Source organism: Macaca nemestrina, chromosome 9 (genome assembly GCF_043159975.1).
Source record: "Macaca nemestrina isolate mMacNem1 chromosome 9, mMacNem.hap1, whole genome shotgun sequence".
NCBI classification, from domain to species: domain Eukaryota; kingdom Metazoa; phylum Chordata; class Mammalia; order Primates; family Cercopithecidae; genus Macaca; species Macaca nemestrina.
The window spans coordinates 41250122-41269846 of NC_092133.1; the positions used below are offsets into that span (position 1 = coordinate 41250122).

A 19725-nucleotide genomic window follows, 5' to 3' on the forward strand; every position below is an offset into this window, starting at 1 on the left:
TAAGGGAAGGACCTGTAGATCAACTAAAAACAGTTACAGGCCAAGCACAGTGGCTCACGCTTGTAATCCCAGCACTTTGGGAGGCCGAGGCGGGCGGTTCACCTGAGGTCGGGAGTTTGAGACTAGCCTGACCAACATGGAGAAACCCCTTCTCTACTAAAAATACAAAATTAGCCAGGTGTGGTGGTGCATGCCTGTAATCCCAGCTACTTGGGAGGCTGAGGCAGGAGAATTGCTTGAACCCAGGAGGCAGAGGTTGTGGTGAGCCAAGATTGCGCTATTGCACTCCAGCCTGGGCAACAAGAGTGAAACTCCATCTCAAAAAAAAAAAGAAAAGAAAAAAAGTGGGTAGAGGGCTGGGCACAGTGGCTCACGCCTGTAATCCCAGCACTATGGGAGGCCGAGGACGGTGGATCACTTGAGGCCAGGAGTTTGAGACCAGCCTGGCCCACATAGTGAAACCCTATCTCTACTAAAAATACAAAAAAATTAGCCAGGTGTGGTGGTGTACGCCTGTAATCCTAGCTACCTGGGAGGCTGAGTCAGGAGAATCACTTGAACTCGGGAGGTGGAGGTTGAGTGAGCCGAGATTGTGCCACTCCACTTCAGCCTGAGTGACTCAGTCTCAAAAAAAAAACCAAAAGTGGGTAGGAGAGGTCACAGGATTTAATTACATTGGATTAGAGCAGGCAAGGTGCTCAGGAAACATGGGGCAACAGTTTACAAGAGAAGAGCCTCAGGGAGGGGAAATCACTAATACAACCTAAGCAGTCTCCAGTCTCTCAATCTTTTCAGTCACTTTGCCTTCAAAGTCTGATTATGGGCAGAGATATGTTCCAAGACTTACATGTCAAAGGTAGAAGGAAGAGGAATGACTGCTCTCAGTGTCTGAGTACATAGGAAGCAGAAAAGGAATAAATACAATAGCTAAACACTATCAGCTAAGGATGTAGATTAAGTCAAATTCTGCCTTCATTTATTCTACAGAAAACCCCTTATCAATATCAGATTTTTGTAAATAATTCAAATCATAAGCCTTAACAAGCCATCCTAAGGAATAATTGAAAGGCTTTTGTTGTTCTACTCACCACAAATAATGCCTTTATACTGAATAGTAAATGAATGACTTACATCAGATATGGAAGGGTTATCTGATATGATATACCTGGAAAAATGGAACCCCGCCAATTGATGAACAATCCACACCAGCATCTACAGATGGCTCTTGACTTAGAGGTTCTTCAGTACACTGCCCTAGAACTGCCTTTTCTACATCCACATCCTAAAAGAAGAAACTGGATGAGTGACTAAGTCCAAGGGCTTAAAAGTCATCGCAAGAGTAACGGTAGTTTTCTTCTTTGAATATAACACAATGCCCATGGTATAATATGAAAGTTAAGCCTCAACAAAATTATTAGAAAGTCTACAAATTAATGAAAATAATTCCTAATATATTTTTATAGAGAGTAGAGGTTCCTATATAACAATGTTACTAAGTACAATATTAAATACTGGGAATTATTATCTACTAGCATAATTTAAAAACTAGTAAGATTAAAAGAAGCCTCAGGGCTAGGCCTATCATTAATGAGAGGCAGGGTAAGACTGAGGAGTGAAAAGTAAAATTCTTCACATGAAGTCAACCACATCAAGAGTTCATAAGAGAGTTCTATTATAAAATTATGATCCTTTAAATTTACCGGAATTGTCTCTTCTTTGTTGTTTTCTGAAGAGTTTAGCATCATTAACAGCTCAGGCTGTTTCCTTTTCAACTGATCAAGGAGATGTTCACGTGGTCCGGTTCTTACCAGTGTTGATGGGTATAAATAATTTTTCCTCTGTGGTGTTGTACCTTTAATGGACATTAGATAAGAGGTAACAATTAAAGTATGAGATGTAAATATTTTTAAAAAGTACTAAAACTTCCTAATCAATCTTATCTTCTAAAAATATAAAAGTATAATTGCCATATTTGAGGATCAGTCTTGCTACCTGTAAGGCAGACATTGTTTGCAACTAACAATATTTTCTAATTTGACAACAGACTTTACTATTTTCAAGATTCATCCTACTCTCTAAAACATGAAGTTTACCATCTCTGAGGATATATAAAAGATGTGTTATAAGCTCTAAAAGGAGTTGTAGTGTTCTGAAAAAAATGGCAGCATTATTGGAACGAGATTTCCCAACATGATTACTTTGATAGGAGTAATCATTTCACTATAAATGTGGAGTGGTGGTTAAATATTAACCAGTTATATATATATACTATGTTGCCCAGGCTGGTCTTGAACTCGTGGGTTCAAACGATGCTCCTGCCTTGGTCTCCCAAAGTGCTGGGATTATAGGCGTGAGCCACCACATCAGGCCCCCAGTTATATTTATCTGTAATGAGCTCATGCTTTCGTAATTTACAAAAGTACTTGCCTTTCCACTCAACATTTACATTCCTAACTTCATTGAAAAGTAGACAGTAAATCTTACAGGTCTCTTGGGGAAAAAATAAACCAACATTCTATGTAGCACCATCCCCTTTTAACAATTGGTTTTTAAATTTTAAAAAAAGAGAGTTTTGTGATATAACTGACATACCATAAAACACTCATTTTATGTGTACAATTTAGTGGATTTTAGTGAGTTTACAGGGTATGCAACCATCACCACAATCCAATGAAGAACCCAATTATTTGTGCTGTGTAAAACAGCTTGTGGCTCTCCTCGCTCGCCTTCTGGCTTTGCCACGCCCTGCTCTGGAGAGACACCCGCCATTTCACCCAGTAAGCGGCCCCGGCCTGCAGAGGAGAGCGGCTGCAGCTCCGCTTTGCCCGGCTCTCCGAGCACGCCACGGCCCCCACCCGGGGCTCCCCACGGTCTACGGGACCTGTACAGTGCCTATGATTACACAATACCACCTGGGGAGAAAGCTCTTGTGAAAACGGACATTCAGATAGCGCTCCCTTCTGGGTGTTATGGAAGAGTAGCTCCACAGTCAGGCTTGGCTTGCAAAACATTTTATTGATGTAGGAGCTGGTGTCATAGATGAAGATTATAGAGGAAATGTTGGTGGTGTACTGTTTAACTTTGGCAAAGAAAAGTTTGAAGTCAAAAAGTGTGATCGAATTGCACAGCTCATTTGCGAACGGATTTTTTATCCAGAAATAGAAGAAGTTCAAGCTTTGGATGACACGGAAAGGGGTTCAGGAGGTTTTGGTTCCACTGGAAAGGATTAAAATTTATGCCAAGAACAGAAAATGAGAAGTCATGCCTTTTTCTTAAAAAAAAAAAAAAGTTTTTGCTTAAAGTGTTTTGCACTTCTATAAACTTACTAGCTTCACCTTTGAAAAGTACTGAATTTTTTACTTTTTTTTTTATGGTCAAGGAAAAGATCATAAAAAAATAAAACACAAAGTTTTTCTTTGTGTTTGGATCAAAAAGAAACTTTGTTTTTCTGCAATTGATGGTTGTATGTAAATCTGCTTTGTGGTGACCTGATGTAAAGTGTCTTCTTACAATCAAATGTACATCAATTACAGATTTAAAAAAAAAAACCTGTATTTAACTCAAATGATCCCCTTCAGCAACTTATATTGCTTTGTTTTAAATCTTAAGCAATATTTTGTATTCAGTAAACTTATATTCTTTCACAAGGTACAAAATCTTGCATAAGCTGAGCTAAAAGAAATGAAAATGAAAAGGAGAGATTAAAGGTATTCCTTGTTCTTCTTTCTCTTCACTAGTTTAAAAACTTTTTAATCTTAAGATTCTTTGTGATGAGGATGAGAAAAGAATCCTCAGTTTATTTTTCCACTATTAATCTTTCTTTTTATAAATCCTCTATTGACTGGATAGAGGTATGTTTGTGAAAGACATGTAACTTGGGGATTTGTTACCTTTGGTTTGTTCCCCCTGAATTTCATCTCATCAGGCAAATTGTACTAGTTGTAGCTATGAGTTTCCCTAAGTGAAGTAGCAATAGGCTGTAATCGAGAAAATATGCCATTTATAGGCATATAAATGAAATAATAAGATAAATGAAATAATATATACTTCGGCCACCAGCTTTTTCTGTCTCTCACACATAAGCAGCACTTCATTGCAGATACGGGACTGATTCTGTGGCTTAGCTTGATTAACATCTTTTGGAAGTTTCTGCTAGTGTGCTTTCCTTTCTTTACTATGTTTCTCAAATTCCTTTGTGTCAGGGTTTTTGGTGTTACTTAGGTTTTGTCCATCAGATTCTATGAGACACCAGGCATTGTTTTGAGGATGTGGGTTATATACATGGAGTGCTTCTGGAACTATCAGTTTACTTGGCCACCCAGTTTGTGGAAGCACAGGCAAGACTGTTCTTTTCTGGTGATTCTCCAGGCCATTTAATACCCTGCAATGTATTTGTCCATCTGTGGGTCACAGTTCATTAGTGAGTCATGAAATCAACTCACTGGGACATAGCCACCATTTTTGTGTACTGGGTTGGGCTATAAATTATTTCTGTTGTCAATAAAATTTAAATGTTTTTCTGCTAAAAAAAAAAAAAAAAAAACAGCTTGTTACATCTCTTCTATGAAGACCTCCCTGAATCATTACAGCCTACAATGATCTTTGACTTATCTGATCTCTCAAAATGTTGATTCCTAAATGCCAGTGGTCCACGGTGATCCCTCATCTCTTAAAACAGGGATTCCTAAATGGCAATAGTCTATGACAAAATGAGAGGAACACAGAACAAAATGCACAATGTGGTAAACTTTGCATTAAACTCGATTTAGTTAATTACATCTCTCCAATATTTGTGGTATTAAAATGTCCTTTTACAAACAGTGCTAGGTTTGTATTTGTTTTAAAAATATCCCCTATTAACAAAGTCAATTCCCTGAATGTATGTGAAATTTTACTGAATTGTGATACCACCTATATCATGACACTTGATTAAAACTATTTTAAGGTTCCAGTTTTCCCATTTTGAGTTGATTACAGTGAGATGGTAAATTCCTGTCAGGCAACGGCAGGACCTAATTTTTCTGAACATCTGACACTACATAGAGTTGAATTCGACTTCAAAAAATTTAACAATTCTATTTCTCTTTTAAAGTACCTGTTGGGATATCCAGTTTCAGATCCTGTTCCAGAAAGCAATTAAGCTTAGTCAAACCAATTTTTATGGTTTCGTTAAGTTCTAGATTTTGTGCTATCAATTTTTCTTCATCAATAGTCATATGACCAAGAAAAATGTTATGCTGCCTCTCATGAGCTGCCTTATGTCCATTTGATTTCTCAGTGATGTCTGAACTTGAAGCCTCACAACATTGGTTTACAACCTGTAAATGATGCAAACAAGTGTTTATTACTAAAATTAAAGTTGCCAGTGTTTTATTCAATATCATATTTCCCCTTACCTTTTCCATAAATTTTTTTTTCTTTTTTGAGACAAGTCTCACTCTGTTGCCCAGGCTGGAGTGCAGTGGCATGACTAGGGCTCACTATAGCCTTGACCTCCCAGGCTCAAGCCAGGTAGCCTCCCAGGTAGCTGGGACTATAGGCATGCCTGGCTAATTTATGTATTTTTTGAAGAGATGGGGTTTCACCATGTTGCCCAAGCTGGTCTCAAACTCCTGGGGTCAAGCAATCTGCCCACCTTGGCCTCCAAAGATTATAGGCATGAGCCACCACGCCTGGCCTTCAGTAATAAAAGATTTTAAAACATATACAAAAGTAGAGAGAACAGTATAATTAATCTCCTTGTATTCATTACCCAGCTTCAACATTTACCAACAAGTAGAGTATAAACATTTACCAACAGGACTGGCCACTTAACTCCTTCACAAACCCAGGATTATTTTGAAACAAATCCTGTATCATTTCATCCATTTACTTCAGCATGTATCTCTAAGAGGTAAGAGCACTTTAAGACCACTATCACATCTGAAAATGTTAACACTGATTCCTTCCTATCAAATGTCTAGTCCATGTTCAGACTTCACCAGTTGTCTCAAATGTGTGTTACAATTGCTTTGTTTGAACCAGAATTCACCACTAGATTTGGTTTATAGGTCTTAAGTCGGTCACTATATAATTTATCATCCAAATTGGAAACCTTTTAGAGTGAAAGGGCCCATTCATAATAATCATTCGAATACAACTTCAACAAGGACTGCCTCAGGCAAACTAAGACTTAAGGACCTCTAGTCTTAAGTCTCTTTTGGTCTACAGGTTATCTTTTCTCCTATTTTTTTCCCTTGGAAAAAAACTTGTTGCTGAAGACATGAGGTCTTTACCCTATTGAACACCTCAAATTCTGGATTTGGTCAACTGCATTTCTATGCTTTATTTTCTACAAACTGGCTAGACCTAAAGGCTTGATTTAATTCAGGTTTAATTTTTTAGCAAGAATATTTCATAGGTAGTACAGCAAACACAAAATGCTTTGCTGGGTCTCTCATGTTAAGATTTATCAGTGAGTTCAGGTATGGTTAGCCTATTAATTACAAAGTTCCCCATCAGCTTTTGATCAAATGGTTTAAGCCATCATTAATATCCACAGGGGTTATTTTATTAAGAGTTGCATACTGGTGATATATTCTATCATTTCTTCTCCATTTTATTAGCTTAGAGTCTAATGAAAACTTTTCTTCATTACCCTGCTAAACCAAGATATGGAAAGACAGATGGATGCTATATTGTTTTTTAGGATGCTATATTGTTTCTTCTTCTTTACCCATTTTCAGGACAATGTTTTGCTTCCCTGGCATGATCCAAAGAAGACCTATGAAATTTTTATGAGTTCCTAAGTTTTAATATATTTGATGTGTTTTAATCCTTTATGGCCATTATTCTTTTTGATGCTCAAATTATACCACCTTTGAACATGGGGAGGTTGGCTACTAAGACCTTTTGACAACCTTGAGATGGAGTCTTGCTCTGTCGCCCACGCTGGAGTGCAGTGGCGCGATCTCAGCTCACTGCAAGCTCCGCCTCCTGGGTTTACACCATTCTCCTGCCTCAGCCTCCCATGTAGCTGGGACTACAGGAGCCGCCACCTTGCCCGGCTAGTTTTTTGTATTTTTTAGTAGAGACGGGGTTTCACCGGGTTAGCCAGGATGGTCTCGATCTCCTGACCTCGTGATCCGCCCGTCTCGGCCTCCCAAAGTGCTGGGATTACAGACTTGAGCCACTGCGCCCAGCCCCTCAGAAATCTTTAACAGCTTTCTTACTTTCTGGTATGACAAGATCTCTAGGGTCATATATTGTACATTTCCTATCGCAAATCTGAAATTAGTTATTTGTATACAAACTCTAGTTCCTTTTAGTGAAAACAGCTTATATAGATTAAAATTTTTAATTCTTTGTAACCTACTTCCTGAGAATGTTAGTAAAATCCTTCTAATGCAAAGAAAGAAAAAAACAAGTTACAAAGGGCTTGTGCAAGTATTAAGTTTAAGCGAATCCATAAACCTATCAAGTATCCTTTGGTTACCAGAACAATAACCTAAATACTTAAAACAATAATAGGTTTGAATGTACTTGGAGAAAAGTAAAAAGCATAGATAGGCCGGGCGCAGTGGCTCATGCCTGTAATTCCAGCACTTTGGGAGGCCAAGGTGGGTAGATCAAGAGGTCAGGAGTTCGAGACCAGCTTGGCCAACATAGTGAAACCCCATCTCTACTAAAAATACAAAAAAAGTAGCTGGGTGTGGTGGCGGGTGCCTGCAATCCCAACTACTCGGGAGGCTGAGGCAGGAGAATTGCTTGAACCTGGGAGGCGGATGTTGCAGTGAGCTGAGATCGTGCCATTGCACACCAGCCTGGGCAACGAAGCGAGACTCCGTCTCAATTAAAAAAAAAAAAAAAAAGCATATATAAGTGGAGGGTATTACATATCAAAGACAGGCTGCCCTTCTTTGAAGAAACTACTAAGTCAGAAACCAAGGATAAATACAGGAAAGAAACTGTACAAATGTTAAATTAATTCCAAGATTGAGAAGACATATACCAAAGCACAAAACAAGATCATGTGTAAGCATACCAAATATTATACTTAAAAGTTTAAGTGATTATAGCTTAAAATATCATTTGTTTTGAAATCTATTCTCAGCCAAGAATATTTAATTTTCTGATTATTATTCTCCCCAAAGTAAGTTCTAGTTATAAAGTTATTACCTCCAATAAGTTCTGAAGTTCCTGTTCCCTTTCATTTAAGGAAGATACCCAGTGTTCAGAAAAATAAACTGTTCTTGTGTTCAGAGACTCACATCGCTGTTCAATCTCCTGAGATATTTTTTCCAGGTTGCCATTGAGTTTATCAGAGTGTTTTACAGACTCTTCAACCAATTTTGTACCTTCTTGGTTAAAATTTCTGAGTTCCTGTGACAAGCCATCAGAATCAGCACAAAATTTTTGACTGTGAAAAGTCATTTTGTTGACTATATCCTTAGATTTCCTATAGGAAAAGAGAATGACACTGTTGAAATGGGGAATTAAGACTCAAAGGATATATAACTTCCCAAGATCACTCATCTCTTAAGTGGCAGATCTGAACGTGGGCAGTCTGGCTCCAGGGCCCGTGATCTTAATAAATCGACATTGAGAATGGATGCCTTGGCCACTGTCTTTTCACAGCATTGCCATTAAATGACCTTTGAAAGGATCATCTTTGCTCATGAAACCTTTCACAGCCCTCCTTCAGTTACGATGCTTTCAAAATCTGTCTGCTTGTTTTATTCCTCTTACTAAGCAATGTTACTTCAAGGCATCTACTACAGCCTCTTGTCTAGTCTCTAAATTGGACAATCAGTCATTTATTCTGTTACTAAGCAGTTTCCTTTGCCTAGTATATAAAACAAATCACGAACATTACAAACGTTATGTTTAAATTAGCTATAAAGCTTTCTAATAATTAAAAGAAAATTATATTGCGGTGTGACAAATTATACATATAGAACAATATAACATAAACTTGATATAAAATTAATGTTGGTTAGACATACATTTAAAATTCACTGATAATTTCCCTCTTTGTAAGTTTCCCTATAATAGCATTCCAAGTTATCTTACAGGACAAGATTTAAACCTTGTGGAATGAAGTGACTCTTTATTACCACTAGATGGTACACCACGTGGGTAAACCAAGTGAGTCAGCCAAGATGTTGAAAACCAAACCTACAAATGAAAGTCATAATGATTGAAAAAAGGGCACAGTGGCTCACACCTGTAATCCCAGCACTTTGGGAGGCCGAGGCAGGCGGATCACCTGAGGTCAGGAGTTAGAGACCAGTCTGGCCAATATGGTGAAGCCCTGTCTCTATTAAAAATACAATAAATTAGCCAGGTGTGATGGTGGGTGCCTGTAATCTCAGCTACTTGGGAGAGAGTGAGGCAGGAGAATTGCTTGACCCTGAGAGGCAGAGGTTGCAGTGAGCCGAGATTGTGTCATTGTACTTCAGCCTGGGCAACAGAGTGAGACTCTGTCTCAAAACAAAACAAAAAACAAAACAAAACAAAACAAAACCTCACAACTTAATGGGAAGATGAGATTGAGTTAAAAATATTACAAGCCATGACAATAAATGCCAAGTGCAGTTATGTTCAGTGTGTATATAAAACATCACCTAGATTCCTGAGTGATGAATACAAAGTCCCTAGACCATACTGGGAAACACTGGTGTAGACAATAAATGTCAGGAAAGCAGGAAAAATGATTTACATGGGCCTTAAGAAACTATATCACACTTCTCTTCCTACTTCAACCCCACTCTAGTATTTCCCCCAAAGCCATGGAATGGCATAGAAATCCATCAGTCTAGATACCAGGAATAAAAAGTAGGAAATACTTTTTTGCTTCAGCATATAGGAAGAGCTCACAATGGAACACGCTATACTTAACAGGATCAAAAACAGGGTTGAAAAACAAATGATAGAAGTTAGGTAGGGATATATAAATGATAGCTACAGTTCTAGAACAGCACTGCTCAACAGAAGTATAATAGGAGCCACATATGCAATTAAAAATTTTCGGCCAGGCGCAGTGGCTCACACCTGTAATCCCAGCACTTTGGGAGGCCGAGGCGGGCAATCACAAGGTCCGGAGTTTTAGACCAGCCTGGCCAACATGGTGAAACCCCATCTCTACTAAAAATACAAAAATTAGCCTGGCGTGGTGGTGAGTGCCTGTAATCCCAGCTACTTGGAAGGCTGAGGCAGGAGAATTGCTTGAACCTGGGAGACAGAGGTTGCAGTGAGCCAAGATTGCGCCACTGCACTCCAGCCTGGGCGACAGACCAAAGATTCCCTCTCAAAAAAAAAAAAATCTAGTAGATACATTAAAAAAGAAAATAGATAAAGCAATCCAAGTAACAATGTATTAGGTGTTTACTGCATATACAAACACCTAAGTAAAATATATGAAAATAATGACAAATACCAAAGACTCCCTCTCAAAACAAAAAAAAAATCTAATAGATACATTAACAATGAAGATAAAGCAATCCAAGTAATCTATTGGGTGTTTATTGCATATATAAACACCTAAGTAAAATATATGAAAATAATGACAAATGGGAAAGAGGAAACAGGAATATACTATTATAATGTCCTTTCACTACACGTGAAATGGCAAATTATTTGATAATGGATTCAAATTATCTTAAAATGTATACTTTAGCCAGGCGCGGTGGCTCACATCTGTAATCCCAGCACTTTGGGAGGCCAAGACAGGTGGATCACGAGGTCAGGAGATTGAGACCATCCTGGCTAACACGGTGAAACCCCGTCTCTACTAAAAATACAAAAATTAGCCGGGCGCAGTGGCAGGCGCCTGTAGTCCCAGCTACACGGGAGGCTGAGGCAGGAGAATGGCGTGAACCTGGGAGGCGGAGCTTGCAGTGAGTGGAGATCGCACCACTGCACTCCACCCTGGGCGACAGAGTGAGACTCTATCTCAACAACAACAACAAAAAAAATCTATACTTTAAATCCTAGAAATACTACTAAAAAGGGAAAATTTTAAAAGTATAAATAAGTCAATGGAAGAGATAAAATAAAAACATAAAAATTGCTCAATTTAAATGAGGAAAGGCAGCTGGGTGCAGTGGCTCACACCTATAATCCCAGCACTTTGGGAGGCCAGGGCAGGTAAATCACTTGAGGTCAGGAGTTCGAAACCAGCCTGGCCAACACGGTGAAACCCCATCTCTAGTAAAAATACAAAAATTAGCTGGGCATGGTGGTGTGTGCCTATAGCCCCAGCTACTCAGGAGGCTGAGGCAGGAGAATCGCTTGAACCCAGGAGGCAGAGGCTGCAGTGAGCCAAGATTGCGCCACTGTACTCCAGCCTGGGCCACACAGCAAAAGACTCTGTCTCAAATAAATAAATAAATCATCATAGATTATAAATTTGATGAAAAAGCAAGACCCAACTATATGCTGTCTATAAGAAACCCACTTTAAATATAAAGACTTAGACCAAAAGGGCCGGGCACGGTGGCTCATGCCTGTAATCCCAGCACTTTGCGAGGCCGAGGCGGGCAGATCACGAGGTCAGGAGATCGAGACCATCCTGGCTACCACGGTGAAATCCCGTCTCTACTAAAAATACAAAAAAATTAGCTGGGCGTGGTGGCAGGTGCCTGTAGTCCCAACTACTCGGGAGGCTGAGGCAGGAGAATGGCGTGAACCCAGGAGGCGGAGCTTGCAGTGAGGGAGACAGCGCCACTGCACTCCAGCCTGGGCGACAGAGCGAGACTCTGTCTTAAAAAAAAAAAAAAAAAAGACTTAGACCAAAAGTAAAGAGATGGAGAAGGATACATCATACAAATAGCAATCAAAGGAAAGCTGGAGAATCTGTATTCATTTCAGACAAAACAGACTTCAGAACAAGACAGATTATCAGAAATAAAAGTGGATATTACATAATGATAAAGAGGTCAATTCTCCAAGGAGGTATAATAATCCTAAATGTATATGCACCCAACAACAGAGTTTCAGATATACGAGGCAAAAACTGATAGAACTAATTAAAAAAAACAGATAAATCTACAATTAGAGATTTCAATACTCCCCTCTTAGTCATTGAGAGAACAAATAGGCAGAAACTCAGTAAGGCCGTGGATGACCTGAATAGCACTATCAATCAACTTGATCAAAGTGACACATACAGAACACTTCATCCAACAAAAGCAGAATACAGATTTTTCTCATGTAGGTAGCACACAAACAAAGCATTATCAGAGTAACACTGCAAGGGCTCTAAAAACTAAATTGTCAGTGGAACCACAGCCCATAAAAGTGAGCCTGGATCTGTATGCTAAGCCTAAACAGGGTAAATGCCAGCTAAAAAATACTTAAATAAGATCCTGAATCTCCTAACATAATACCCAAAATCTTCAAGGTACAATATGGAATCACTTATCAAGAATCACAAAATCACAAGTTGAATGAGAAAAGACAATCAATAGATGCCAACAACAAGAAAACTCAGATGTTGGAATTGTCTGGAAAGGATTTTAAAGCAGCCATCATAAAAATGCTCTAAAAAGAAATTAAAATACTCCTGGGGAAAACAAAATTCCTAGCTAAGAAACAAGGTATAAAAAATGCAAATGAAAATTATAAAACTAAAAATAAAAAAGCAATAACTGAAATAAAACACCTCACTGAATGGGTTTAACAGTAGGTTAGAGATGACAGAAGGAGACTCAGTGAATATGAAGACAGATCAATAGAATTTCCCCAATGTGAACAACAAAGAGAATATATATATATCTATAAGAAATATACGTATCTCCTGAGGGACCAAAATAAAAGATTTAGCATTTGTGTCATCAAAGTCATTGGGGCAGAGAAAAAGAGAGTATAGGGCTGAAAACTATTCAAAGAATTAATAGATGAAAAATTCCTAAGTTTTGGTGAAAGGCATAAGCCTACAGATTGAAGCAGCTAAACAAAACCCAAATAGAATAAACTCAAAGAAATATGAGTAGACAAAATATAATCAAGTTTCTAAAGACAAAAAAGTTTTGAAAGCAGCTGTACTGAGATTGCCTATAAGGGAACAATTACTTGAATGGCAGTGGATTTCTCATTTCATAGTGGCCAGAAGAAGAAAATGAATAGCATATTTCAAATGCTGGAAAAAAATAATTGTCAACCCTGAATTCCATAGCCAGCAAAAATACCTTTCAGGAATGCAGGGGAAATCAAGACATTCTTGGACAAAGGAAAACAGAATTTGTGTCCAGCAGACCCACCCTTAAAGACTACAAGAAGTTCTTCACACCAAAGAAAGCTTGAAACTTTAGGAAGTTTAATTTAGGAATTAAATGGGGAAAAATAGGGTAAATATAGTATCTTTCTCCTCATGAGAATAGAATATAGGCAAAAAAACTGAAACCTGGCAAATCTCCTATGTTATATAAAAATTTTTAAATGGATTATGAATATAAATGTTAAACCATAAAGTTATAAAATTCCTAAAAAAGAAAACATAGGTCTGACTGTAGTGTATGGTAAGTATGCGGAATTGGCAAGCAATGAGGCTACAAAGCAACCTTAAACTCTAATACAGGCCAGAACTGGCAAGCAATGAGGCTACAAAGCAACATTAAACTCTAATATAGGCGAGGGGCAGTGATTCACACCTGCAATCCCAGTACTTTGGGAGGTCGAGGTGGGAGATCAGTTGAGACCAGGAGTTCAAGACCAGCCTGGCCAAAATGGCGAAGCCCCATCTCTACTAAAAATACAAAAAATTAGCCAGGCATGGTGGTATGTGCCTATAATCCCAGCTACTCGGGAGGCTGAAGCAGGAGAATCGCCTGAACTTGGGAGGCGGAGGTTGCAATGAGCCGAGATCACGCCACTGCACTCGGGCCACTGTACTCCAGCCTGGGCTACAGAGCAGGTTGTTTGTTTTTGTCTCAAAAAACAAAATAGGGCCGGGTGCGGTGGCTCACGCCTGTAATCGCAGCACTTTGGGAGGTCGAGGCGGGCAGATCACGAGGTCAGGAGATAGAGACCATCCTGGCTAACATGGTGAAACCCCGTCTCTACTAAAAATACAAAAAATTAGCCAGGCGTGGTGACGGGCACCTGTAGTCCCAGCTAGTTGGGAGGCTGAGGCAGGAGAATGGCGTGAGCCCGGGAGGCGGAGCTTGCAGTGAGCCAAGATCGCACCACTGCACTCCAGCCTGGGTGACAGAGCAAGACTCCATCTCAAAAACAAAAACAAAAATGAAAAAACAAAACAAAACTCTAATACAGGAATCAGCAAACTTTTTCTTGAAAAGCCAGATAGCAAATATTTTAGGCTATTGTTCAATGACTTGGATGCAATGACTCAACTTTGCCACTGCAGTGCAAAGGCAGCCAAAGACAACATGTAAACAGATGGATATGACAGTGTCCAATGAAATTATTTGCAATAATAGGCATCCAGCCTGCTAGCCATAGTTTGCCAAACCCTGCTCTAGTTAGTAAATTTTTCATCAGTAATATAGGTTAGAAATTGTGAAATTACTTAGTGTGTTTTCTAAGATTGAGGAAATTCGAAAATATATTGTGGATAACAGCCAGGTTTTTCACTGTCTTAAAAGAGAGCACAAATATGCAATGAAAAGACATTTATATGCATGTATATATACACATACATAATAAAATATCAACAAAATTTGAAAGTACACAGAGGAATTATTTGTACTATTTAAAGCTTTTTCTTCTGAAATAATTTCAGACTTACAGAAAAGTTTAAGAGAATTTTAAAATAGCTTACTGCTGTATATCTTCCTGGACACTACTAAGTGGTTTCTGTATATTTTCACACTTTTCCTCCAAAGCACAGAATCTCTCTGTCCAAAGATTGATTAACTGGCAAAGTTCCTGTAAGAAAAGTGTGGGAAGTGAGGAGACTTAAAATTATGACACTTGAACATTTTTTATGACTGGTAACAAAACAAGAAGTATTGTCCACAGGTGTTAATTATATAAATTCTTGACAAGAGAGCTTTAACTCTACCTTTCTTCCACAGAGGAAAGCGGTGGAAGTGATATTAAAATGTAGGATTTTTTTTTTAGAGACAGGGTCTCACTCTGTTGTCCAAGCTGTAGTGCAGTGGCACAATCAAGGCTCACTGCAGCTTCAACCTCCTGGGCTCAAGGGATCCTCTTTCCTCAGTCCCCAAGTAGTTGGGGCTACAGGCATGAGCCACCATGCCTGGCTAATTTAAACAATTTTTTTTTTTTGTAGAGACGTGGTCTCACTATGTTGACCAGACTGGTCTCAAACTCCTAGCCTCAGGTATCACCCTGCCTCAGCCTCTCAAAGTGCGGAGATTACAGATGTGAGCCATCACATCCAGCCAGGATTTTTTAAAAAGTAAATAATTAGCAAACTTTACTATTTTAGCTGTAAGCAACAAATTACTTTCAGTGTACCTCAAAACTACTCAAACAACACCATATATCACATTAAGTTTAAGACCAACTTTGAGGCTGGGCGCGGTGGCTCAAGCCTGTAATCCCAGCACTTTGGGAGGCCGAGACGGGTGGATCACGAGGTCAGGAGATCGAGACTATCCTGGCGAACACCGTGAAACCCCGTCTCTACTAAAAAATACAAAAAACTAGCCGGGCGAGGTGGCGGGCGCCTGTAGTCCCAGCTACTCAGGAGGCTGAGGCAGGAGAATGGCGTAAACCCAGGAGGCGGAGCTTGCAGTGAGCTGAGATCCGGCCACTGCACTCCAGCCCGGCTACAGAGCGAGACTCCGCCTCAAAAAAAAAAAAAAAAAAAAAAAAAAGACCAACTTTGACAGATATATGTAGTAGCTTTTTAACTGATAACACTACTAGAAGGGAAAATTAATGTGATATACTAACGGGTCAAGCAATCCAAAAATATTATCAATTACTGGAGTTAAAAAATTTTACAGAACCTAGTTGGATCATATTAACAAAATGTAAATAGTCTTATCTTTGCTCATATTTTACATTTTTGAAAACAAGCTCTTGCAGGCATATAACATGCTACATTGCAAAATGAAGAAGCCATCCTAATGACCAAGGAAGAGCTGAAAATACATCTAACATTCTTATTCACTGTTCAGTCTGCTGGTTGGCCAGTATCTCTGAATAACACATCAGTTGACAATACATATCTAACATTCTGATTATGAATAAAGTCTGTCAGTATTTTTACTAGTCTCAAAGGTATTATCAGATTAATAATTTGAATGCTAATGCAGGTATTATCATATTTATCCATATGTAAATGTGTTCAAAGTTTTACACAATTATTTTAATAGTGCTCATTTCAAGTTCTGGAAAACCTAAGAAATAGCTCACAAACTGAACTTGCTTCCTTAAAGCCAGGGAAGCCAAATTATTCATGCTAAGATACTTTTCAGATCAGATTTTTTTGTTTTGTTTTTTTAAACAACTGCCTAACAATTTTAAGCATTTCAAAACAGTAAATTTATAAAAAGCCTTAGATCAGCCTTAGAATATACACCTAAAAAGTTCTCAACAGGCTTAAGGGGAAATAACCTACGCAGATGTATGAGAAAATACTGCAATTTTAAGTTGCCAAGAAACACATAGAAGAGACACTCAAACATGGATGCTTTTCAGGTAATACAATCACTCCCACCTTCTGTAAGATGATCTACATACTATTAGATGCTCACAAGGTCTCAGTTTCCTCATTAAATCTGACTAGTAATAGAATTTATATCTATATTGATGGGAGGAATAAACACACAGTTAATTGCTCAATAAATGTTAACTATTACAAGAGTTCAGTCATATCATAATAAGCTTATTTAATAAAATTTTAGACAGTCATTATTAAAGTCTTAAGAATACCAGAAGCTGTTTTTCATATATCTGATATTTATAGATTATGGTTTGAAGGCTTGGTTTTGGTTTAAAGCCTCATATAATGAGGAACAGTTTACAGGGAAGATAAATCATGAATTACATTTATAATCAATAAGAATTATAAATTGTATCAATTTACTATGTTTTAAATGTCTATCAATGAGACAGAAATAAGAGAAAAGTAGGACTTGGTTTATGAAAGACAACTATCCATGCCATCCTAGAAAGAAGCAACTTAGCAGGTTTTAATGTAGATACATGTTCACTTTAAATGTTATAACCATTCTTCTCTAAAGGTATGTTTCTCCAGATTCCTCTTTCATCTTGATGTGAGAAAAGGACTGTTTTGTCATATTGTGGTTCTGCATGGGGTTCTAGATGTAGCAAAACTTCAAATATTAAGAGAAGTATTCTCGATTGCTTTACAATAATTACTGTTATAAGCAACAGTGGCTATGGTATTTTCAGGTTTCAGGTTTTACAGTATTCAGATTGTATAACATAGATTAATTATCAAGTTATATCAAATCATCCTAAAACTCTCTTTCTGTACTCCCCAAGTCAGCTAAACAACATACCTGGGAATGGGTCTGCTTTATTGTCTTCAGGTCTTCAGTTAGGTTTCCACATTGCTTTTGTGACTCAACCAAGGAAGAAATGGTATTTTCTTGTAGTTCGTGTAGATTGTTACGCAGAATACTGAGAAAGCCATCTAGTTCCTTTTTTTGATCTTCTATCTTTGAAGAAACAAAAATGAGTTTCCTTCTTAAACAACACATCAATTTTGAGATATTAAGAACATAGCATTTGTTACCTTATCGGCCACTGTCAATGAAGTCTTGAAAATATGCTTCAGTTGACTATTGATTTTCAGTATAGACACCACAGTTGGGGATAAAATCGTTTCCAGTGAAGTTAGAAGATCAGTCTTGAGTACATTCTGGTTTTAAAAATAAACAAATAGGTCTTTAAAAAGAATATTTCCACTTCCATAAACCTTTCTAAATGATATCTTAAATACTTTGGTAGCTAAATATTCACATTAAAATTCTAATTTTCCATTCTCCATTTTTTTTTTTTTTTTGAGACAGAGTCTCATTCTGTTGCCCAGGTTGGAGTACCATGGCAAGATCTTGGCTCACTGCAACCTCTGCCTCATGGGTTCAAGTGATTCTCCTGCCTCAGCCTCCCGAGTAGCTGGGATTACAGGTGTGAGCCACCATACCCTGGCAATTTTTGTATTTTTAGTAGAGATGGGGTTTCGCCATGTTGGCCAGGCTGGTCTCAAACTCCTGACCTCAGATGATCTGCCCGTCTAGGCCTCCCAAAGTGCTGAGATTACAGGCATGAGCCACCGCGCCCGGCCCCATTCTCCGTTCTTTATAGTCTACATAGATAAATCAATATAATAATATAATAATTTATTATAATTTATTATATTACAATAAATATAATAATTTCTCTTTTTTCAAGCCCAGTGAAAACATAGAATTTTTTTTTTTCTTTTTCTGAGATAGAGTTTCACTCTTGTGGCCCAGGCTGGAGTGCAATGGCGTGATCTCGGCTCACTGCAACTTCTGCCTCCTGGGTTCAAGCAATTATCCTGCCTCAGCCTCCCAAGTAGCTGGGATTACAGGCACCTGCTACCATGCCTAGCTAATTTTTGTATTTTTGTAAAGACAGGGTTTCACCATGTTGGCCAGGCTGATCTCGAACTCCTGACCTCAGGTGATCCACCCACCTCGGCCTCCCAAAGTGCTGCGATGAGCTGCCGCACGAGCCAGAACAATTTCTTAATAGTTTAATGAAATAGAAGTCAGAAGAATTCAGAAGAGAGGAAAATGACAATCAATTAAGATTTCAGCCCTCCAAAGAAAATAAATTTTAAAAAACCTGTAAGTATACTTTAAGAAAATAAATTTCAAACAAGTTTAGGTTACCAGTCAAAAAGGCTGAGACCAAGTAGTCATCAAGATTAGCCCTTGGGCTAGAAGTATTTAACTTTGAAGATCTGAGATGACTTATATCCTATTGTATCAGAAGAACTTGTGAAAGATGTTGTTCTTGTCAAGAAATGGGAAAAATTAAGAATGTAGTATAGATTGGAAATATTTATAAAAAGAAAAAAAGTCCTGATCTAAGCTCTTTTGGTAGGATAGGGCTGAGGAAGTATAACAGAAATACATTAGTAAATACTTATAGGCCTACTGGCATTCTTTTGGAAAGAAGAGCTAGCATATCAATTTCAACTAATTTTATGACAGCAACATTCCTCTTTTCTTTTAATTCAAGCAAAAATCGTAACTTGGTAAGTAGAAATATATCAATTCAGGCATAGCTTATTTTATTGTGCTTCACCTTACTATGCATCACAGATACCAAATTTTTACAAATTGAAGGTTTGTGGCAACCCTACCTTGAGCAAGTCTATCAGTGACTTTTTTCAAATATCATGTGCTCACTTTCTGTCTCTGCATCACATTTTGGTAACTACTGCAGTATTTAAAACTTTTTCATTACACACTGTGATCAATGATCTTTGATGTTACTATTATAATTGTCTTGGGGTACCGTAAACTGTACCCCTGTAAGACAGCAAACGTAATTGATAAACGTTGTTTGTGTTCTGATTGTCCCACCAGGCTGCTGCTGGAATTACAGGCGTGAGCCACTGCGCCTGGTCAACATAACCTTTATATGCACTGGGAAACCAAAAAATTCATGACTTGCTTTATTGTAATATTCACTTTATTGCAGTAGCCTGGAAGCAAACCTGCAACATCTTTGAAGTATGCTTGTATATATAGAGACCATTTAATGAATGAATCAATATTTGAAAAGTTAGTACTGACAGGGTATCTT

At 38.2% G+C, this 19725-nt stretch overlaps 1 protein-coding gene and 1 pseudogene across 1 annotated transcript in view; one reads left to right on the forward strand and one right to left on the reverse strand.

Moving 5' to 3' along the window:
• The window catches only part of LOC105480250 (kinesin family member 11), a 67688-nt gene that overhangs the window by 3511 nt on the left and 44452 nt on the right, over positions 1-19725 (reverse strand). The window contains exons 15-21 of the mRNA XM_011738839.2: positions 17678-17803; positions 17442-17600; positions 14762-14868; positions 8158-8437; positions 5096-5318; positions 1701-1852; positions 1166-1282 (exon numbers count right to left, since the gene is read on the reverse strand). Coding sequence (XP_011737141.2) covers positions 1166-1282; positions 1701-1852; positions 5096-5318; positions 8158-8437; positions 14762-14868; positions 17442-17600; positions 17678-17803 — 1164 coding nt within the window. The remainder of the gene's footprint in view (positions 1-1165; positions 1283-1700; positions 1853-5095; positions 5319-8157; positions 8438-14761; positions 14869-17441; positions 17601-17677; positions 17804-19725) is intronic.
• On the forward strand, positions 2399-3339 carry LOC105481159 (deoxyuridine 5'-triphosphate nucleotidohydrolase pseudogene; annotated as a pseudogene).